Raw genomic sequence first — 24,275 nt, 5'->3', positions numbered from 1 at the left:
TACAACTAAACAAGGCGGTCTTGAAAGTTGGTCTTTATTAAAGAAGACAAAAAAAACAAGCCAGTGCTTTGTGAAATAATCTGTCGTTTTACACAGCCACATCCGATAATAAAGCAAAGAGAACATCCTTGCATCATAAGTAGGTACTGCTAGACTAAGACTATTATCCAAAAACAAGCTTAAGCACATTTTTCTTTATTCTTCTTCTTCTTCTAGTATATGCATCAAGATGACATTAGAAACTTGTACAGAACAGTTAATGCAAGAGGAGGAATTGTTTGAGATGGTTGGAGATCGGGCAGCAGCTCTGAGTGATGACGTGACGATTATGCTGCCATCATTGATGCAAAATAAACACTCGTATTATAAGGGTCTGCCCTTTGACAGCGTGTCCAAATAACTCGTACAGATCTGACAAAGCCGTCTTGTCTGCAACGTGTTAGGTTAAAGAGGAATGGAACAAGCTCAACAGCAACTTGCAAAAAGAACGAAACCAATGAATGTGAAAAGCAGATGATAAATGAACGAGAAACCTGGCAAGCCAGCGAAATTCAAGGTCTGACGGGCCCAGGAAGGACGGGACGCCCAGGCATCATCACAGGCCGCGGAGGTCCCATCATGGGACCGTGAATTAGTGGCATCGGGCCACCCATGGGTGGGGGGCGCATACCTGTCACAGGGATTGAAGTGAGAGTGAGAGGAAGAATGAAAACTTTCATTACAAGTTCAAGGAACAACTCAAATGGCATGCAACATGCGCTTTAAAAGTGTGAAAAGGCAAATATTCAGCAATGATTCAAAAGAAAGAGGTGCTGTATTTTGGGATGGGAGCAACATTCCGAACTTCCTTTAAGTGCGCTTTGGCTGCTTAGTTAATCCTGATAGATTTACCTGTTAAACATACTTGATCAAAAATAATAGAGCAAAGTATGTCCCTAAATCGGCTGGCAGGATGGCCTAGACCCTAGCGGTACGCATACCCACCTACAAGCTGCCCAGCCTGGGTTGAAATCCCGATCCAGATTCATCAATGTATGAACATTAAACCCTCAGTCCCTCGGATGAACATTGAACGTGTGTTCCATTAGCCGACATTTGTTGGTGGTCGTTAGATATCGCACTGTGTTCTTCACAAATAGTAGGCAAGCTATCGCCGGCACAATGAACAAATTCCAAATTCCTGCCATAACGACTGCCGGGAGGGATGGCAAACTACTCAGCATGATCCCTGGCCAAGAAACTGCTTCGGCAGAACCAATGCTCTGTAATAGAGTATGGTGCATTAAAAAGAAGAAGATTCACCGAAACAGTGCAGAATTATATTGGGGTTACCATGACCACCAGGACAATTCGAGACTACAAGTGACCATTAAAAAGCCACAACTCAGGTTATCATTTTAAAACGAAGACAATAAATTATTCTACCAACAGTGCTACAGGCTTTCAAAATCAGTTTGCAATGTTAAAAACCCAAAGGAATTGCAAAAGGACTTCTTCTTCTTCTTTGTCAACAGCCACAGTTGACCCACCTTTGTTGTGGAGTCGGCCGGGGGAAGCTCGGCCCGAGTTGGACAGGCCTGACATTCGACTAGTTAGGGCAGAAATTTGAAATTTGGCCATGGTGCCAGCGATAGCACGCCTACTCTTCGCGAAGGATAGAATGGGATCTTTAATGTCCACCACCAAATGCTGGTCGACTGGACCCTCATTTAACATCCATCCGAGGGACGGCACACACAGTGATGAATCACCCTGCCTGTGAAACGCTGGAATGACATTTTATAGCTGGGTCGGGATTCAAACCCAGTCTAGATAACTTGTAGACGGGTGTGCATACCTCCAGGACATCCTGCCAGCCCGAATTGCAAAATGACTCACGTGGACAAATTTGATTAAATATACGTCCACTACTATTTGTAGCTGTGATGGAGGAGCTGGCTCGGAACGTAAAGGAGGGTTTAGCGTGGGAGTTGTTGTATGCAGATGATCTGGTGTTGATTGAGGAAAGTATGGATGGACTGAAAGAGAAGATGAACAAGTGGAAGGAATGTATGGAGACAAAAGGTCTGAAGGTGAATATCGGAAAGACAAAGGTGATGGCAAGTGGTATAGCATGTGGTGAAGTGGAAAAAACTGGGAAGTGGTCGTGTGCTGTGTGCAGAAAGGGTGTCGGAGTGAACTCCATTCAATGTCCAATGTGCGCAGAGTGGGTTCATCAAAAATGTAGTGGTCTGAGAGGGTCATTAACCAGTGTGGCAGCTACATTCAAGTGTAAGGTGTGCATAGAGGGAGCTGCAGATGGAGGAAATGTTGAGTTAGATCTTGGAGACGGCGTGAAGCTGGAAGGTGTGAAAACATTTTGCTACCGAGGAGACATGTTGAATGGAGAAGGTGGATCAGACTCGGCAACGGTTGCTAGAGTGAGATGTGCATGGAAAAAGTTTCGGGAACTGAGTGGTGTGCTGACGAGGAGGGGAGTGTCGTTGAAGCTGAATGGAAAAGTATATGCTGCATGTGTGAGAAGTGTTATGATTTATGGGAGCGAGACATGGGTAATGAACGTAGAGCAGCAACGAAGGCTGGAAAGGGTGGAAATGCGAATGGTTCGGTAAATGTGTGGAGTATCGTTGAGAGAGAGGAAGACAAATGATGAATTGCGAAAGATGATGGGAATAGAGCCTGTGATGGATGCTGTGAAGAGAAACAGGTTGAGATGGTTTGGTGATGTGTTGAGGAATGATGAAATTGACTAGGTGAGAAGAGTGATGGAAATGAATGTAGAAGGAAGTCGAGGACAGGGAAGACCGAGAAAGACTTGGCTGAAGGTGGTGGAAGAAGAAATGCGAGCAAGGGGAGATGCAGAAAATAATAATAATAATAATAATAATGCATTTATTTTATATAGCGCTTTTCAAGAAGCCCAAAGACGCTTCTTTCTCTAGATAGGGCAAAATAGGGCAATAAAGGGCAAAAATAGGGCAAAATTAGGGCAAAATAGGCCAAAAATAGGGCAAAAATAGGGCAATAATAATAATGCATTAATTTTATATAGCGCTTTTCAGGAAGCCCAAAGACGCTTCTTTCTCTAGATAGGGCAAAATAGGGCAAAAATAGGGCAAAATAGGGCAAAATGGAGAAGATTGTCAAGGGGCCCGCAAGGCTATCCCCCGCTCTAGCAGGGAAACTGGCCTTAAAACGCCTGTTGTTGTTGTTGAGGTTAAATGTTTGGCCTGGTGTTGGCTTTGCGGTTAGGGTGCTGGCTTGGGATCCTAGGATCCTGAGTTTGAATCCCGGTCGATTGGTGAATTAATGCCAGGGGGGTTGACTCAGCATGTCATCCTTCCTGGGTCGGCAAATTGAGTATCAGCTTGCTGGGAAGAATGATCCCGGTGTGTACCCCGAATAGGTACACCGTATCCCTGCACATCGTAAGAGGCGACTGAGGGTTGGCGTCAGGAAGGGCATCCGGCCATAAAAACATTGCCTCAAACAGGGAACCATGATTGTCATGGGGCCTGCAAGGCTAACCCCTGCTCTGGTGGGAAAAATGGCCTTGAAACGATCACTCATATGCCAAATGTGAAAATATTCCTTGCAAAGCGAACATGTATTCTTCCCCCAAATAGGAGGAAACAGCAGCAACGCCAGCTCCAATGAAATACCAACAAAAACAAGTACAGATGCATTAAAAGTAAACCGCCCCCATGCCAAATAAATAAATATCCTCCAGCACGTAGAGACTGTATTGGGAGGGAGGGTTGTACAATAATTGATTGATTAATTGCATAATTAAAATCAATAAATATAAATCATAAAATATTTTCTTAATCAATTGGCTAATAGAATACCAAAACCACCACCGGTTCATCCAAATCTGTAACTTAAAAAAAATTACGTCATCAATCGAATAATTAAATACTGAATCGATTCATTGATTAATCAATAAATCAAAATTAGCCTTTACAGCCAAATCTCTTGGTCATTGTCATGTCCAAATATCAGCGTCCTCGCTCAAAAGGTGCCTGAGATAATGCCCAGAAGAGAAAGGAAATAAATAAGTACTTAATTATTATCGATTAATTAAGTAATCAATCAATCAATTGATTAATCAAAAAACAAAAAATACCATTTTTGCAAAGCACTCTCACTATTGTGACAAAATTTCAGCTTCCTAGTTCAAAGGATGGCTGATATATACCCAGACAAACAAACAAACAAAGAAAAACAAAAATAAGAAAGAAAGAAACCAGAATGAAAACCGAGTACTCCCTTTCAGCGTGCATCATCGCCGGGCCCCCTTGGTGCCCGGCGATGATGTCATGCTGCACCTGGAGATGGAATATAAAAAGAGCGGTGTACAATAAATGTTACATGCAACACATCCTTACAAAACGTAGCCATTAAAACACCTCACGAGGGCAGGGAAAGGCAAATTACCTGGCCCCACGGGCATGACACCAGGTGGAGGGGAAAGCAGGGGCACCATAGGGGGACGTCCCATCGGGCCTGAGGGCAGGAGTGGGGGCCTGTGACCCAGTCCGGGAGGGGGCATCAGGGCCCCCCCGGCACCTGTAGAAGGAATCTTTCCCTGTTGAAATGCCGCGGCTGCGGGTGTGGAAGAGGGTGGAGTGGATCAAAATAAGGTTTATAGGTGAGCCGCTGAAAGATAGCTCAAGCAAAGTGACATGTAAATTTTAAAAAAGGCAGAATCGATTCTTGCATTGTGGACATTGGTGAAAGGATCACACAGCACACTCACTCGTTTGATCTATAAGGTTCTGGGCCTGCTCCTCCATCCACTTTTGGTAAAAATCACGGACATTCTCTTTGTGCTTACGCCCACCACAGTGTGTCTTGCGCACAGACGGCTGGAGGGAGAGCGTGATAAAGTTGGAAAACAAACAAAACAAAAACCCCTCAATGAAAACGTTGGGGTTGCAAAGTGAAACATGGTCAAAGTCAAAGCAATGAAGGAGAGTGGGCAGGGTCAGTACACAGTACAAGGGTCAAAGTTTGCTGGGCATTAAACTGGGTTTAGACTTGAGAAGTATCGAGTAAACATAAATTGGCGATTCCTCATCCATTGCCGATCACATTATAGCAGTTTTGGGTAATGTCACTGGATTGCATCACTCCCCCCAACAATCACTGGACTTCCCCAATGAATTTCCCTTCCTATCACCCATTCTATAACATATCCCACGCAGGTTTTCTGAGGTTGGCTTGTGAGGGTTCGAGCTCAGCTCACGAGAGTGCAGATGCAAGGTTGCTCAGATAGGGAAAGCAAAATATGCAAATTATAGTGCAACCTTGCTTAGCACATGCAGTAAGCTGAAAGAGGCGTAGTCCAGAAAAATTACATGCAACACATAACATGCTTTTTTTTTTCTTTCTTTCTTTGAGAACAAGGTAAAATTGACAGAGTAGCAGGGTAACAAGTGAGCAAAACCAGCAAGGGGATAAATAGGAAAAAGAGGGAGACACATACAGTATACATATATACAGTACAAGTATATACAGTACAAGTATATACAGTATACATGTATCGTGAAACCATGACATTCGCAGATTCGACATTCGCAGACCCCATGTATTTGTGGTTCATAAAATGTGACCCGTTTCTACAATCACTGCCCTGTGCTTCACACGTAATCGTGTTTTTTGCAACACCACCTGCTTAATACATCCACTTGACCAAGGGGTAATTTCAATGTTTAAAATGTACTACACCTGTCGCACCTTCCATCGCACTTGGATGCTATGGAGTCTGACCCCAAACTTACCATCGGGAAATGTTGGAAGGACTTCAACAAAAAAGATGCACAGCATCAAACACTTCGTCATAGGCAGTCACAATGTGTGGATCCCACAATGTGAGCAGATTATTGTCACAAATCTGGAAGGGTTGGGGTCATTCATGCCCCATGAGTCCCAGATGACATTGGAATAGGCACGTGAAGATGTGGTGGTGGAAGAAGAATATCGTCGCAGAGCAATTTTGGCAGCTCATCATCCTTGTTTAACAGTCTTGTTCTCCAAATACTGTTTTACTATATTGGAAGTGTGTTTTGGATCATTAGCTGGATGGAAAATGAACCCCCTTCTGATTAAACGATTTAGACTAGGAACTGCATGGGTGCTACAGCATCTGCTTGTATTTCTCTCTTGTTAGTGCCCCATTGATTTCAACAAGTTTTCCTGCACCAAAAGACAGTCACATAAACACGGGGAAGGTCAACAGTAGGCTGAAAACATTGTGTCATAATGTTCACCAGCGGCATACAAACTGTCATTTCTTAAATCCAAAAAAGTAAAACTTTGTGATTCATTAGACCAGAGTAACCGATTTAGTTGCTAAATCCCTCAATATTGGTGTCATCCTGCAAATTTCATGTTTTTCACCTTATTCAGTGGTATCTTTGCTTCAACTCTGCTTTGGAGACCTGCTGCAACCAGCCTTCTGCGCACAGTGCAGAACGGGATGTTAATGTGCAGGCCTGCTCTCATTTTATTTATCAGCTGCTGACTTGATTTTCTTCTGTTGATGAGCAACTTCAAGTGCTTGTCTTGCCTTGAAGAAGTTCTTCAGGGTCTTCCTGGCCCTTTTCTTGTCTTGTACCGAGCTAGATTATTTCAGGCATTGCAGTGTACCTCACACCATTGTAGGAGATCTTCAGCTTTTCTGCTATCCACCCTTCTTCTCACAGTTTGGATCTTCACTCTCTGTTCTGTTGAAAGTTGCTTCCTTTTAACTATTCTGAACCCACTCAGACTTTCAAGCGTTAGGAGCAAGCTGCTTTGGGTAGGAAGCATGTGGATTTGTGATGGCACGCCATTCGTTTTGCGCTAATTATCCCCACAATTTTTGGGGAAAAAAAATAAAAATGGAGGGGATGTTGCAATCAGCACCATCCATCATGCTATGTCCTCCAAAATGGTTGGCCAGAATTCACCAAACGTGGTAGTTGGTAGTGATCACCACATGGCAAGAAGGTGTGAGAGCAGCGAGTTTTGATCCCACCCAGAGGCGAGGTCAAAAGGTCAAGTACCGAAAAATTCAATAACAGGCACATTTTAAAAACGATCCGCTTCAGAGTACTTTTTTTGGGATTTTACCCCTAGTTCATTCCCCCAGGGGTGGGGACCTAGGGTCACAGGAGTCAAAACAGGAGGAAATTTTTTCAACTCAAAATTTGATATTGGATCATTCAAGGTGGAACTTTTTCCGATCTTTACCCTCGCCTGAGAGGGTATTGCATTTGAGTCCGTTTGTTTGTCTGTTTGTCCGCACAGAATAAACATAATTTTATCTGCAATCGTTGGTCCGATTGACAGGAAATTTTCACCATAGGTGCAACTCCACTATAGTTGTGGAATTTTTAAATGATAATTATGACGTCATAGGTCACGTGGTATGGCACAATCTTGGAAAAAACGAAAAACTTTGCACCTCTATATCCCCGAAAGCGCTGCATAGAAAAAATTGAGACATGGCTCATTGTAAAGAACTTTCCATGTGGAATAAAATATGTTAATGATAATGTCATCGGTCACGTGGTTCGGCTGCCATATTTGTTTCAACACAAATGCCTTAAAACCAATGAAAACACGTCCTGGCGAGGGTCTGCGATCTCCGATTGCTCTTTGTAGTTCCACTTTGCTTCAGGTGAGAAACGTGGGGATTTGCGATGGCACACCATCTACTTCGTTCTCGTGTTCAGCTTGCAAAGACGATGAAACAGCAGAATATGTCCGACTTCTTTACGAACATATCCCACGTCAATCAAACTCTCTCATTGGGTGAAACACAAGCTTCCACGTAAAATTTCTGACCTAATGTATGCAAGTATTATATATTTAATGCAATTTCCAGTAAGCAGGAAACTCATTCAGAATATTCAGAGCCCTATAGTCTGACTAAGCAAGGTTTCACAATGCATAAAACAGCAGAAAATAATAGAACTCCACTCCACTCCACTCCACTCACCGAGTCATGTGTGAGATATGTATCACAGTAATCACAGTAATACCTGAAGCAACAGAGAAAAATGGGTAAGTCAACTCAGGAATACAAATGAAATCCAAAATATATTCCAGTCATTTTACCTAATGGGAAACAAAGGGAATTTCATCGCAGACATACATATATTATCAAATGCATAAAGGTAAGCTTTTACTTATGTTCATGGTCCATGACGATGTTGTGCACATAACAGCTTCAGCATTCTGTCAAAATAAGTTTTTGTCAGCCTCATAGAATAGCATCAAGGAAAACTTTTCCAAAGTGGAAGCGAGTTAATTACAATGTATTTAATTATGTTACATTATGGATGAAGATATCTGAAATTTTAGAACCGATTTTGAATAACACACAAAGAAACCCAGATATACGAGACACAGGCCACTTGGCCCGTAAAGTCCGAGTCGTCTACACATTCCTGATAACCCAGAGACACGACAATTCCTGCAACTACTATGCATGACACGCACACAGGTAATATCAAGCTACCTCACATTCCTGCCAATATTCATCTAACCGTTTATCACCCATTGCTTCGGAGAGTTTTAAACAATCAAAAATGACCAACAGTGATGCATCCAATTGAAAATTATAAATGTAAACAGAGCACAAAACTTACCACAGTATATATTTTCAGAATCTTACTACATAAGTTACTTTTGCAATAAATAAATAAATTAATTAATGGAATAATCTCAACTTTGCTTCAAATTTCATTTTTCGTTTTGGTCTCCATCACAATAATAGCCACAAAATCTGTATAGACAAGCATAATAATTAGTGATAAAGTGTTAGATCCATCTCAACTTCAGGAAATGTCATCATACAACCACCGTTTAGAGGCCATTTTTCCCCGCAAGGCGGGGGTTGGCCTTTTCGGGGACCGTGGTAGTTGTTGTTTTTTGGTCCCCTTTTTGAAGCAATGTTTTACTAAATTGTCATCATGTCATGTCATCATACAGATATCATCATGTCATCATACAGATAAAACAAATTTCGCAAAAGGAATCAAGAGGCAGCAATTCATAACTTGGCAAGCGTGTCAGAATGCCATGACCTACTCTTTTGAAAAGACACCAAGGATCTTAACCATGTAGAGGTGAGTGCACATAGGTGGGATAGCCAGCTTACGTACTACGACGCCACATCCGTGATCATAACCGACTGCGTAGCACCAGAACAGTTTGGAATCAAATCTTATTCCATTTTGAATCGGTAAATCAGAATTAATGCCAGTCCTTGTGTTTATGTTTTTAATATACAGTTATGAAGTACCATGTGACCAAAATATTTAGCTGACCTTTAAATGTGGAATTTATTCTAGTTTCTACAACCACACTTCAACCCTCAGGGCGTTTTCACAGCAAAGGCCCAATTGTTGCTCGTGTGCACCATGGAATTACACAGATCTCCAAGGTTTGCTTACATTAGTTGGTGCATGATAGGATCCCATGGTGTCTTTCACAAAGATAAGACGAGTTATCACCAGACACCCGAAGCAAATTACAAATTCCTTCCCGAATCACATTCAGTTGTAGGTCAGGCCTGAACAGTAGGTTTGAGAACTACATGGAACAAAACCCTTCCCAAGTCCGTAGCACAAGAGGCTCGGAATAATTGGGGTTGTTCAATAAAGTTGTGGTCAAAGTTCAGATGCAATTTGTACCTCCTCTTCAATGAAAAAAAAAAATTACTTTGTAGCCTATTATTGTAGCTTTGTAGCCTATATATACACATATCCCTAATTATTATAGGCCATATTGAAGGCTGCCACTGCACGAAAATCAACTAATACTACAAACAAGCAAAATTAGTCCAGACAGAAGGTCCATTTGATTTTGATGTACCATACTCAATATTTACAGAGAGTTTGTGCTGCTGAAGCAGTTTCTTGGCAAAGGTTATACTGGGTGGTTTGGAATTTCCTTCCCTGCGTTGGCTGCCCAGACCATATCCATTTAAATGCTGAGTGTCAAGCTAGTAAACATCATGTATCATTAGCTCTGCCACCGTATGTGGATGGAGGTTGTGTTTTCACCCCTGTCTGTTTGTTTGTTTGTTTGTTTGTGAACAGGATATCTCAAAAGTTTGTGGACTAATTTGGGGGAAATTTGGTGGAGAGGTTGGATATGTGACAAGGATGAAATGACTAGATTTTGGTGAAGATCCAGATCCAACTACGAGAATTTCAAACATTTTAAGTGATTCTTCACCATTGAGTAAAACGATATCTAGCATAATATCTCAAAAAGTTGTGGACGACTTATGGCAAAACTTGGTGGATGAGTTGGTGAAGTGACAAGAACAAGCCGTTTAGATTTTGGTTCAGTCCCGGATCCAGATCCGACCTATCGGTGCGATACAAAACCTGAACTGCTCAGCATGGCTGGAGGTATGCTCCCTACAGAGTGCTGTTCTACTTTTTAGTGGGATCAATGGGATCACTGAGACAGGGTTCAAACCACCGACCTCAAAGCCTCAGAGCAGACCCTCAAACCATTACACTACCAAGCCTGGTCCAGGGAGTTGTCACATAAAAGTAGCGTAACATTTCAATTGTACAAGTCGTAGTCGTCGCATGATATATAAAAGAAAACTTAATAAAACAATATTTCATACATTTCCTATCCAGGGATGACTTGTTGAATCAATTCATATTGAAAAATTAAAGTCAGTTGTAAACCTTTTAAAAGGGCAAAGCTTAGGAACACCTTTTATCTATTCATTCTTTACTTTCACTGCAATAGCTAAACCTAGTGTTGGCTTAATAGTTAAAGTGATCTCAGGGAACGGTTAAGGTGGCCAGCTTGAGATCTGAAGGAATGGTTAAGGTGGCTGTCTTAAGACCTTGGGGAATGGTTAAGGTGGCTGGCTTAAGATCTTGGGGAATGGTTAAGGTGGCCAGCTTTAGATCTGAAGGAATGGTTAAGGTGGCTGGCTTAAGACCTTGGGGAATGGTTAAGGCGGCTGTCTTAAGATCTTAGCAAACGGTTAAGGTGGCTAGCTTGAGATCTGAAGGAATGGTTAAGGTGGCTGTCTTAAGACCTTGGGGAATGGTTAAGGTGGCTGGCTTAAGATCTTGGGGAATGGTTAAGGTGGCTGGCTTAAGACCTTGGGGAATGGTTAAGGTGGCTGTCTTAAGACCTTGGGGAATGGTTAAGGTGGCTGGCTTAAGACCTTGGGGAATGGTTAAGGTGGCTGGCTTAAGATCTTAGCAAACGGTTAAGGTGGCCAGCTTGAGATCTGAAGGAATGGTTAAGGTGGCTGTCTTAAGACCTTGGGGAATGGTTAAGGTGGCTAGCTTAAGATCTTAGGAAACGGTTAAGGTGGCCAGCTTGAGATCTGAAGGAATGGTTAAGGTGGCTGTCTTAAGACCTTGGGGAATGGTTAAGGTGGCTGGCTTAAGATCTTGGGGAATGGTTAAGGTGGCTGGCTTAAGACCTTGGGGAATGGTTAAGGTGGCTGGCTTAAGATCTTAGCAAACGGTTAAGGTGGCTAGCTTGAGATCTGAAGGAATGGTTAAGGTGGCTGTCTTAAGACCTTGGGGAATGGTTAAGGTGGCTGGCTTAAGATCTTAGCAAACGGTTAAGGTGGCCAGCTTGAGATCTGAAGGAATGGTTAAGGTGGCTGTCTTAAGACCTTGGGGAATGGTTAAGGTGGCTAGCTTGAGATCTTAGGAAACGGTTAAGGTGGCCAGCTTGAGATCTGAAGGAATGGTTAAGGTGGCTAGCTTGAGATCTGAAGGAATGTTTAAGGTGGCTGGCTTAAGATCTTAGCAAACGGTTAAGGTGGCTAGCTTGAGATCTGAAGGAATGGTTATGGTGGCTGTCTTAAGACCTTGGGGAATGGTTAAGGTGGCTAGCTTGAGATCTTAGGAAACGGTTAAGGTGGCCAGCTTGAGATCTGAAGGAATGGTTAAGGTGGCTGTCTTAAGACCTTGGGGAATGGTTAAGGTGGCTGGCTTAAGACCTTGGGGAATGGTTAAGGTGGCTGTCTTAAGACCTTGGGGAATGGTTAAGGTGGCTGGCTTAAGACCTTGGGGAATGGTTAAGGTGGCTGGCTTAAGATCTTAGCAAACGGTTAAGGTGGCCAGCTTGAGATCTGAAGGAATGGTTAAGGTGGCTGTCTTAAGACCTTGGGGAATGGTTAAGGTGGCTGGCTTAAGATCTTGGGGAATGGTTAAGGTGGCCAGCTTTAGATCTGAAGGAATGGTGAAGGTGGCTGGCTTAAGACCTTGGGGAATGGTTAAGGTGGCTGGCTTAAGACCTTGGGGAACGGTTAAGGTGGCCAGCTTGAGATCTGAAGGAATGGTTAAGGTGGCTGTCTTAAGACCTTGGGGAATGGTTAAGGTGGCTAGCTTGAGATCTTAGGAAACGGTTAAGGTGGCCAGCTTGAGATCTGAAGGAATGGTTAAGGTGGCTGGCTTAAGACCTTGGGGAATGGTTAAGGTGGCTGGCTTAAGACCTTGGGGAACGGTTAAGGTGGCTAGCTTAAGATCTTAGGAAACGGTTAAGGTGGCCAGCTTGAGATCTGAAGGAATGGTTAAGGTGGCTGTCTTAAGACCTTGGAGAATGGTTAAGGTGGCTAGCTTAAGATCTTAGGAAACGGTTAAGGTGGCCAGCTTGAGATCTGAAGGAATGGTTAAGGTGGCTGGCTTAAGACCTTGGAGAATGGTTAAGGTGGCTAGCTTAAGATCTTAGGAAACGGTTAAGGTGGCCAGCTTGAGATCTGAAGGAATGGTTAAGGTGGCTGTCTTAAGACCTTGGAGAATGGTTAAGGTGGCTAGCTTAAGATCTTAGGAAACGGTTAAGGTGGCCAGCTTGAGATCTGAAGGAATGGTTAAGGTGGCTGGCTTAAGATCTTAGGAAACGGTTAAGGTGGCCAGCTTGAGATCTGAAGGAATGGTTAAGGTGGCTGTCTTAAGACCTTGGGGAATGGTTAAGGTGGCTAGCTTGAGATCTTAGGAAACGGTTAAGGTGGCCAGCTTGAGATCTGAAGGAATGGTTAAGGTGGCTGTCTTAAGACCTTGGGGAATGGTTAAGGTGGCTGGCTTAAGATCTTGGGGAATGGTTAAGGTGGCTGGCTTAAGACCTTGGGGAATGGTTAAGGTGGCTGGCTTAAGATCTTAGCAAACGGTTAAGGTGGCTAGCTTGAGATCTGAAGGAATGGTTAAGGTGGCTGTCTTAAGACCTTGGGGAATGGTTAAGGTGGCTAGCTTAAGATCTTAGGAAACGGTTAAGGTGGCCAGCTTGAGATCTGAAGGAATGGTTAAGGTGGCTGGCTTAAGATCTTAGGAAACGGTTAAGGTGGCCAGCTTGAGATCTGAAGGAATGGTTAAGGTGGCTGTCTTAAGACCTTGGGGAATGGTTAAGGTGGCCAGCTTGAGATCTTAAGAAACGGTTAAAGTGGCCAGCTTGAGATCTTCGGAAACGGTTAAGGTGGCCAGCTTTAGATCTGAAGGAATGGTCAAGGTTGCCGGCTTAAGATCTTGGCAAACGGTTAAGGTGGCTGGCTTGAGATCTGAGGGAATGGTTAAGGTGGCCGGCTTGAGATCGTAGGGAATGGTTAAGGTGGCTAGCTTGAGATCTGAAGGAATGGTTAAGGTGGCTGTCTTAAGACCTTGGGGAATGGTTAAGGTGGCTGTCTTAAGACCTTGGGGAATGGTCAAGGTGGCTGTCTTAAGACCTTGGGGAATGGTTAAGGTGGCTGTCTTAAGACCTTGGGGAATGGTTAAGGTGGCTGGCTTAAGATCTTAGCAAACGGTTAAGGTGGCTAGCTTGAGATCTGAAGGAATGGTTAAGGTGGCTGTCTTAAGACCTTGGGGAATGGTTAAGGTGGCTGTCTTAAGACCTTGGGGAATGGTTAAGGTGGCTGGCTTAAGATCTTAGCAAACGGTTAAGGTGGCTAGCTTGAGATCTGAAGGAATGGTTAAGGTGGCTGTCTTAAGACCTTGGGGAATGGTTAAGGTGGCTAGCTTAAGATCTTAGGAAACGGTTAAGGTGGCCAGCTTGAGATCTGAAGGAATGGTTAAGGTGGCTGTCTTAAGATCTTAGCAAACGGTTAAGGTGGCCAGCTTGAGATCTGAAGGAATGGTTAAGGTGGCTGTCTTAAGACCTTGGGGAATGGTTAAGGTGGCTAGTTTGAGATCTTAGGAAACGGTTAAGGTGGCCAGCTTGAGATCTGAAGGAATGGTTAAGGTGGCTGTCTTAAGACCTTGGGAAATGGTTAAGGTGGCTGTCTTAAGATCTTAGGAAACGGTTAAGGTGGCCAGCTTGAGATCTGAAGGAATGGTTAAGGTGGCTGTCTTAAGACCTTGGGGAATGGTTAAGGTGGCTGTCTTAAGATCTTAGGAAACGGTTAAGGTGGCCAGCTTGAGATCTGAAGGAATGGTTAAGGTGGCTGTCTTAAGACCTTGGGGAATGGTTAAGGTGGCTGTCTTAAGATCTTAGGAAACGGTTAAGGTGGCCAGCTTGAGATCTGAAGGAATGGTTAAGGTGGCTGTCTTAAGACCTTGGGGAATGGTTAAGGTGGCTAGTTTGAGATCTTAGCAAACGGTTGAGGTGGTTAGTTTGAGATCTTCGGAAACGGTTAAGGTGGCTGGCTTGAGATCTGAGGGAATGGTTAAGGTGTTAAGGTTGGACCATAGGGTCTCGAGTTCGAGCTCCTGTTTAATAACATCAGGTGGGTTGACTCAGCCTGCCATCCTTCCGTCAGCAAAATGAGTACCAGCTTATTGGTAACAGGGGGCACTGCATCCACGGCACAGCTGCACTCCCAGGATGATGCAACCAGCAGCCACAGGTCGAATACGAAATAATAACACGCAACTACAATAACTCTTTGGGAAACAAAAGTATTACTTTATTATTTAAACCCATCAATTCCATCCCGTTTAGTTTGCTTAACATTTTCCTTGACGATTGAGGCCTCAATCGACATCCCCAGCCCAATAATAAACTCATTTAAGTTTGTAAATTCAACTTTTATCCAGTATCAGCCATCAGGGTTAACACTAACTCTTCCAAATTCGAGAGCAACATAAGGAATTATTCTTTCAACACAAAATAGCAAACGTGGTTAAAACGAACCAAAACACCGACCTAGTGATACGATAGGCCACATACCCAAGATACATTTTGAACAGGCCCCATTAGCGTTAACTTCTTAATATATCGAAATAACAAAAAAAAACATAAATGGGGTAAAGTTAAAAAATCGAATTCTGTCAAACAATCGTCAATTAAACCAGATGACTCGAAAAAGAATCAAATAATAATACTATGACCTTACTTAGGCATGTTTCCCTCGGCTAATACAAGCCAGGACCACAACGACCCCGGAAGCACTCGATCGCCAAGCAGGTCCCTCGAACCGGAAGTGATCGATTATTCATTCACAAGGTGCGCTTAAATCATTTATTATTCCAAAAAAATATTAATAGAGAATACATTTTTAGTCTACGGTGAGTTATCACAATATAATCTGTGTAAAACTGTCAGAAAGATGATAGGGTTAGTGCGCATGCGCGTAACTGCCATTGGGCTGAATTGTTGCGCAACATTTACGTCATTTACGTAAATCTGCATTTCACGGTTACTTTGCCATTGTATTTTTTTTTTTTTTTTTTTTTTAACTAGACGTAACATTTATTTTAGGATACGTGAAGAAATGCAGTACAGTTTATTTTAGGATACGTGAAGTAAAAACATACCGTACTGACCCCCCCCCCCCCCCCCACCCTCCCTGGATCCGCCCCTGCGTAGTATCTTTTTACCCTGACAGTCTCGTATCGTCAAGTAGGTGGTGCCACTTGCTAACGGGTAAAGGTAAAGGTAAAGGGTGCTCTTGGCTGCTCTGCTTTTGTGAATGTGATGCTGAAGAGCCGGGGCTCTTGCTTGATACGGGCAGCACAAACTCGTCCGAGAAGATATTTATTCTCAAAACCAACTCGGGAACACTGAAAAGCCCATTTATCGGGCTGCATTATAATTATAAAGCACAACCAGAAACCGAAACCGAAAGCCACGCCTCTCAAGCGAGGCGTGCTTCGGTGGTCACGTGTTCGACAGGTGTAGCTGATTATACCCGCACGCGCGGCACGCTTTGGTGGTCACGTGACCAGCCACTCTGGCGCCGCGGATCCCCGCCGGTGACGTCACCGGCTGGAGCAAGGAGATTCTGATGCTGGTCTTGCTTGGGGGACCCATGGGTCGCTACAATGCCAACTATGTATTTTTTTTTTTTTTTTTTTCTATACAAGATCGAGGCTCGTTAAAGAGCTAACATTAATCACACAGAAAGACAAACCGACACATAAAACATATAACATGGGGAGCGGTAGACAAGATGGGGAGAGAGGGGGAAGGACACACACAACATTTGAGAGCAGGGACATCGAGAGATCTGTGGGAGGAAGAGGGCTTTGGGGGGGGCGCATGGGAAGGGGGGGTGGGAGAGGTACAAAACATATGGACACTGCAAGGACTTCCGGAAAAGAAGTTGGAATTTCAAAAAAAGTGGATCTGGGGTGAATTAGTGGGGGTAGAAAAGATCAAGGTTATGGATGGGGGTTAAGATCACGGTTTAACCCCATAAGATAAGAGATGGTGATGAACAGCTGTTTTAAAGACCTGGAGAGAGGAGTGGGATTGAAGGGAGTGTGGGAGTTTGTTCCAGAGTCGGGAGAAAAGAGGATTGAAAGACTGAAGGTGAGCAGAGAGCCGAGATTTCGGCAGTTTAACCATAAGAGGGTTGCAGGCAGATCTTGTGCGACCTGTAGGAATATTTGGGGGACAGAGCACAGAGAGAGCTGGGGGAGCAAGGCCGGAGAGGATTCGGTAGAAGACGGAAAGACCACCAACCTGCCTGCGGTGAGTGAGTGAAAGGCCCTCGGACTTTGCTTCATCGTCGGAGATTCCAATGATTCTGAAAGTTTTGGTTTCAACAGCGTGAAGCCGAGCTAGGTGTGAGGCAGGAGCACCAGCCCAGAAGGGAGAGCAGTATTCCATTGAGCTGCGGATGAAAGCCTTGTATGTGGTGAGGAGCTCAGGTGTGCCAAGGAAGGACTTCGCACGACGGAGGATGCCCAGTCGGCGACTGGCTTTGGAGGCCAGCTTGGAAATGTGGTTTTCCCAGGAAAGATCATGGCAGATAGAGACCCAAAAGCTTGAGTGACAGAACTTCTTGGAGAGGATTGTTGAGAAAGTAGATGGGAGGGTTGTCCAGTCGGTCTTTTCGGAGAGACAATTAATTAATAATAATAATAATAATTCATTTATTTTGTATAGCGCTTTTCCAGAAGCCCAAAGGCGCTTTGACAGAGTGGCAAACATAATGCATAACAATACATGAAAACAACAATTGCAAAAAGACAAGAATCAATAGGGAAATATTTAAAGCAAAAGGAGGGAGAAGGAGAAGAGATAGTCAGGGGTTAAATGCTGTGGGTTGAATGTTGAATACAGTGTTGAACAGGTGGGTCTTTAGTGATGTTTTGAATGTGGTGAGTGAGGAGGAGTCTCTGATGGTGTGAGATAGTGAATTCCAGAGGGTGGGAGCAGCGATGGAGAAGGCCCTGTCCCCCCAGGATCTGAATTTGGTCCGGATGGAGGGGGTCAGGAGGTTGGTACCAGCAGAGCGGAGGTTGCGGGTGGGAGTGTGTCTGGAGAGGAGGTCAGCCAGGTAGGATGGGGCCAGGTTATGGAGGGCTTTGTGTGTCAAGAGGAGGATTTTGTACTGGATTCTCTGGGGGATGGGGAGCCAGTGAAGCTTGTAAAGGACGGGGGTGATGTGGTCACGGGTCCGGGAATGGGTGAGTAGACGGGCAGCGGAGTTCTGAATGTATTGGAGTTTATTGGTGATTTTTGAGGGTGAACCATAGAGGAGGCTATTGCAGTAGTCCAGACGGGAGGTGATGAAGGCGTGGATGAGGGTTTCTGCAGCCGTGGAGGAGAGGGATGAGCGGAGACGGGCAATGTTTTTCAGGTGAAAGAAGGCTGACTTTGTGATCTGTTTAGTGTATTTGTCGAAGGAAAGGGTTTGGTCAAAGATGACGCCGAGATTCCGGATGTGAGGGGAGGTGGATACTGGGATACCGTCGATGTTGAGGGCAAAGTTATGGGTGGATTTTGTGAGCGTTTTTGGGCCAATGATGATTATTTCAGATTTATCACAGTTAAGCTTGAGGAAGTTGATTTGAAGCCAGGATTTTATTTCAGTGATGCAGTTTGTCAGGATAGAGTGGGTGTCGGTGGAGACGGACTTGGTGGAGATGAAAAGCTGGATGTCATCGGCGAAGCAGTGGAATTGGAGACCATGACGGTGGATTAAGTGACCGAGGGGGGACAGGTAAAGGATGAAGAGGAGGGGGCCAAGAACTGAACCTTGGGGGACACCTTGGGGGAGGGGAGCAGTGGGGGATTTGCAGTTATTGATGGAGATGAACTGGCATCTGTCAGAGAGGTAAGATTTAATCCAAGAGAGGGCAGTGCCGGTAACGTTAAAGGTGGATTCAATAAAATTAATTAAAAATTAAAAAATTTAAAAAAATTAAAAATTCAATAAAATCATAAAATTAATTAATTAATAAGACAATTAATTTCCGTAAAGATTTCTCTGTTAACTGTAATATTTTCATATGATTTAAAGTTTTGTGAAACATTTTGTAAACACTTCTTCACCGATTGCGCCAATCGATTTATTACGTACGCGATTATGCCTCCTGGGCTGACAGGATGGTCGAGAGGGACGAACACTCGCTCTAAGCTGTCTATCTTGGGTTCGAATCCCGACCCAGATATAAACTGTCATCCCGGCGTTTAACAATAACAGGTAGGAGTGACTCATCAATGTGTGTGACGTCCTGATGGACGCCAAACTAAACGGGAGTTCCGTCTATCAACATTGGTTGGTGGATGTTAAAAATCCCTCGCGAAGAGTAGGTGAACTATCGCCGGCACCATGAACAAATTACAAACTATTGCCCCAACCAGCAGAGGGCACTGCATCAGCACGGGCGCGCCCTCAGCCAATGATGCCACCCCTGCAGCCTTGTACAACATACAGACGAAGAAGAATAAGAATCCGATCCCTTCCTTTTGCCAATTTACCATTTAACCACTCTCAAACCCAAATCGCGTACGTAATAAATGGATGACATACTTATTAAATATTTCATTTATTCAATAGGTCCCTGCTCTTAAAAATTGTCTTTCACTAAGGTTTAACGACACCATTTTTCAGCTACGGAAACAATTATTGTTGGAGGAAACAGTTGATTTCAAATAATTAACAATTTAAACTCTTTTGTTGTAAAGGTTTCAAAATGTTTGAGGAAGGGGTACTGTGGAGGTTGCAAGTGATTGATTGTCCTTTGGTCCGTTTCTCTCCTGCCCATGCAGTGTGTGCTGTACGAGCCCTGATGAACCTTCCATCCGCAGAGAGACAGCCATGGATGGACGAGCGTGCGGTTTAAAGACGACGCGCACCATAAGTCTCGCAACCCTCAAATAATGCCCCGTGAAGGATTATCCAAAGGTGTAAAGTTTGCACTCAATTTTCCAATCTCATAAAATGCCTTGCACTGTTGGGAATTTACAAACACCTTGAAACCTGCTCGTACTTTGGATAGCAATCATAAACTAGAAAGGCACTCGGAAGAGAGCATACCTCCACCTGGCTGAACAGTTTATATTTTGTATTGCACAGATAAGCTGGGTCCGGATCCGGACCTGAACCAACACCTAATCGCTTGCTCTGGTCACCTAACCAACTCATCCACCTGGTTTTGTCGAAATCCGACCACAACTTTTGGAAATATCGTGCTCTATATAGCTCTCTCACTCAATGGTGAAGCATCACTTAGAAAATCCTAGTATCTGGATTCGGATTCGGATCCTCATCACCATAATCGAATAATTTCATCCTTGTCAAACATCCACTTTTTTGAAATTCGAACTTCTTTCGTGGAAGTCCTTGCAGTGTCCATATGTTTTATACCTCTCCCACCTCCCCCCAAGCCCTCTCCCTCCCACAGTTCTCTCGATGTCCCTGCTCTCAAATGTTGTGTTTGTGTCCTTCCCCCTCTCTCCCCATCTTGTCTACCGTCCCCTTATTTTGTGTTTTATGTGTCCGTTTGACTTTCTGTGTGATTAATGTTAGCGCTTTCACGAGCCTAGAACTTGTATACAAAAAAAAACAACCATCCTCTCCACCAAGGTTTGTCCGAATCCGTCCACAACTTTTTGAGATATCTTGCTATTTGTAGTTTTTGGCCCTATCTCCCAATGGTGAAGAATCACTTTAAAAATCTAGTATCTGGATGTGGATCTGGATCTTCATCAAAATCTAATAAATTATTCGTTGTCACAGACGCAACATCTTTATAAAATTTCATCCAAATCCATCCACAACTTTTTGAGATATTGTGCTTTTGGAGATATTATTCTTTTTGAGATATCTGGGATGACCAACTCAAGGAATGTTTGGAATACTGTTTTTTGCACAAACCCATCAGTATTCATCAGAATGAGAGGTTATCAGCAGAGATTTTGTTCAACAATTGTCGTAATAATCCAAATCCATCCACAACTTTTTGAGATATTGTGCTTTTTGATGTATTATTCTTTTTGAGATATCTGGGATGACCAACTCAAGGAATGTTTGGAATACTGTTTTTGTGCACAAACCCATCAGTATTCATCAAAATGAGAGGTTATCAGCAGAGATTTTGTTCAACAATTGTCGTAATAATCCAAATCCATCCACAACTTTTTGAGATATTGTGCTTTTTGATGTATTATTCTTTTTGAGATATCTGGGATGACCAACTCAAGGAATGTTTGGAATACTGTTTTTTGCACCGATCCATCAGTATTCATCAGAATGAGAGGTAATCAGCAGAGGTTTTGCTCAAAAATTGTCATAATAATCCAAATCCATCAACTTTTTGAGATATTGTGCTTTTTGATGTATTATTCTTTTTGAGATATCTGGGATGACCAACTCAAGGAATGATTGGAATACTGTTTTTTGCACCGATCCATCAGTATTCATCAGAATGAGAGGTAATCAGCAGAGGTTTTGTTCAACAATTGTTGTAATAATCCAAATCCATCCACAACTTTTTGAGATATTGTGCTTTTGGAGATATTATTCTTTTTGAGATATCTGGGATGACCAACTCAAGGAATGTTTGGAATACTGTTTTTTGCACAAACCCATCAGTATTCATCAAAATGAGAGGTTATCAGCAGAGATTTTGTTCAACAATTGTCGTAATAATCCAAATCCATCCACAACTTTTTGAGATATTGTGCTTTTTGATGTATTATTCTTTTTGAGATATCTGTGATGACCAACTCAAGGAATGATTGGAATACTATTTTTTTGCACCAACCCATCAGTATTCATCAAAATGAGAGGTTATCAGCAGAGGTTTTGCTCAAAAATTGTCGTAATAATCCAAATCCATCAACTTTTTGAGATATTGTGCTTTTTGATGTATTATTCTTTTTTAGATATTTGGGATGACCAACTCAAGGAATGATTGGAATACTGTTTTTTGCACCGATCCATCAGTATTCATCAGAATGAGAGGTAATCAGCAGAGGTTTTGTTCAACAATTGTCGTAATAATCCAAATCCATCCACAACTCTTTGAGATATTGTGCTTTTTGATGTATTATTCTTTTTGAGATATCTGGGATGACCAACTCAAGGAATGATTGGAATACTGTTTTTATGCACAAACCCATCAGTATTCATCAAAATGAGAGGTTATCAGCAGAGGTTTTGTTCAACAATTGTCGTAATAATCCAAATCCATCCACAACTTTTTGAGATATTGTGCTTTTTGAGGTATTATTCTTTTTGAGATATTTGGGATGACCAACTCAAGGAATGTTTGGAATACTGTTTTTTGCACCAACCCATCAGTATTCATCAGAATGAGAGGTTACCAGCAGAGGTTTTGTTCAACAATTGTAATAATCCAAATCCATCCACAACTCTTTGAGATATTGTGCTTTTTGATGTATTATTCTTTTTGAGATATCTGGGATGACCAACTCAAGGAATGATTGGAATACTGTTTTTGTGCACAAACCCATCAGTATTCATCAAAATGAGAGGTTATCAGCAGAGGTTTTGTTCAACAATTGTCGTAATAATCCAAATCCATCCACAACTTTTTGAGATATTGTGCTTTTTGATGTATTATTCTTTTTGAGATATTTGGGATGACCAACTCAAGGAATGTTTGGAATACTGTTTTTTGCACCAACCCATCAGTATTCATCAGAATGAGAGGTTACCAGCAGAGGTTTTGTTCAACAATTGTAATAATCCAAATCCATCCACAACTCTTTGAGATATTGTGCTTTTTGATGTATTATTCTTTTTGAGATATCTGGGATGACCAACTCAAGGAATGATTGGAATACTGTTTTTGTGCACAAACCCATCAGTATTCATCAAAATGAGAGGTTATCAGCAGAGGTTTTGTTCAACAATTGTCGTAATAATCCAAATCCATCCACAACTTTTTGAGATATTGTGCTTTTTGATGTATTATTCTTTTTGGGATATTTGGGATGACCAACTCAAGGAATGTTTGGAATACTGTTTTTTGCACCAACCCATCAGTATTCATCAGAATGAGAGGATATCAGCAGATGTTTTGTTCAACAATTGTAATAATCCAAATCCATCCACAACTCTTTGAGATATTGTGCTGGTTGAGGTATTATTCTTTTTGAGATATTTGGGATGACCAACTCAAGGAATGATTGGAATACTGTTTTTGTGCATCGACCCATCAGTATTCATCAGAATGAGAGGTTACCAGCAGAGGTTTTGTTCAACAATTGTTGTAATAATCCAAATCCATCCACAACTTTTTGAGATATTGTGCTTTTTGATGTATTATTCTTTTTGAGATATCTGGGATGACCAACTCAAGGAATGATTGGAATACTGTTTTTGTGCACAAACCCATCAGTATTCATCAAAATGAGAGGTTATCAGCAGAGGTTTTGTTCAACAATTGTCGTAATAATCCAAATCCATCCACAACTTTTTGAGATATTGTGCTTTTTGAGGTATTATTCTTTTTGAGATATTTGGGATGACCAACTCAAGGAATGTTTGGAATACTGTTTTTATGCACCGACCCATCAGTATTCATCAGAATGAAAGGTAATCAGCAGATGTTTTGTTCAATAATTGTTTATTAACAATGAAGGTAGTGTTACGGAAGACAGGTAGAAAAAAAGGAAATAAATACTTTAAATGACATACATCATGATATTGGAACAGGTATTTACTGACAGTTTTGATTGCAAAATTATATCGCCATTTAAGCTAAGGATCATATCCATTTGTTCAACGAAAAAGCGATAAATATTCTCGGAGTTTATCAGGTTAAAGAAAAAGAAAATCAATTTACCATTATAGGAACACATAAGGGAAAAAACTATTGGGCTGACAGGATAGCTTAGGCCTTCGGGCTATGCACACTCGCCTTTGAGATGTTCAACCTGGGTTTGAAACCCCTGATCCAGTACAACCTGCGGTTTCACATGCAGGATGAGGCACCAATGTGTGCTCCGTCCATTGGAAGGACGCTAGGCTGCAGGATGCATCTGATAGCACTGGCTGTTTGTGGACAATAAAGACCCCATGGTGCCTTTCGCAAATATGAGGCGAGTTCTCGTCGGCACCCCGAACAATGACAAATGAGTACACCTTCAATCACACTTTGTGCCTGGCTGGCAATTTGGGAAAGATTTGGGCTAAAGTCATCAGGCTTCACCAGCCAGTTCATGAAAGTGTACCCATAAGAAGATCGCAATAACTGAGATTGTTACAGAACTAATAGTAGGAGTAGTAGTAGTAGTAATAATAAATAGTAGTAGTGGTAGGCGTAGTATTGTTTGTTGTTGTAGTAGTAGTAGTAGTAGTAGTAGTAGTAGTAGTAGTCGTAGTATCAGCATCAGAAAAAAAAAGAAACAAATGTCTTTTCCATAATTCACCAAACAAACTTTAATTCCCTAACCATTCCTTCAGAAATCTACACATTCCTCATGATATGTTGTGCAATTTGAGGATTATTTGTTGGGAATCTAATAAAATCCCATGAGAAATATATAGGACACTTTTTTAAATGCATTTATTCCTTTTTTTGAGGGCTGGCAGGATTGCCTATAGTCCGGCAGCTAAGCTAAATATAGCATAACAATTGTGCATTTTGTGAGGA

General features: G+C 42.5%; 1 protein-coding gene across 1 annotated transcript; it reads right to left on the bottom strand.

Annotated features, from left to right (window-relative positions):
- Positions 1–18: 18 nt before the first annotated feature.
- Positions 19–15,383, bottom strand: SNRPC (small nuclear ribonucleoprotein polypeptide C). The gene is made up of 5 exons (XM_078781603.1): positions 15,311–15,383; positions 7,988–8,030; positions 4,760–4,868; positions 4,438–4,605; positions 19–670 (listed from the first exon to the last, which is right to left on the bottom strand). The coding sequence occupies exons 1-5, from the start codon at positions 15,316–15,318 to the stop codon at positions 552–554; spliced, it is 447 nt and encodes a 148-aa protein (XP_078637729.1). The 5' UTR covers positions 15,319–15,383; the 3' UTR covers positions 19–551.
- Between the last annotated feature and the right edge of the window lie 8,892 nt (positions 15,384–24,275).

Source organism: Myxine glutinosa, chromosome 7 (genome assembly GCF_964187855.1).
Source record: "Myxine glutinosa chromosome 7, kmMyxGlut1.1, whole genome shotgun sequence".
Classification (NCBI taxonomy): Eukaryota; Metazoa; Chordata; class Myxini; order Myxiniformes; family Myxinidae; genus Myxine; species Myxine glutinosa.
The sequence above is the reverse complement of the archived record's forward strand: the minus strand, read 5'-3'. Positions and strand labels throughout refer to the sequence as shown.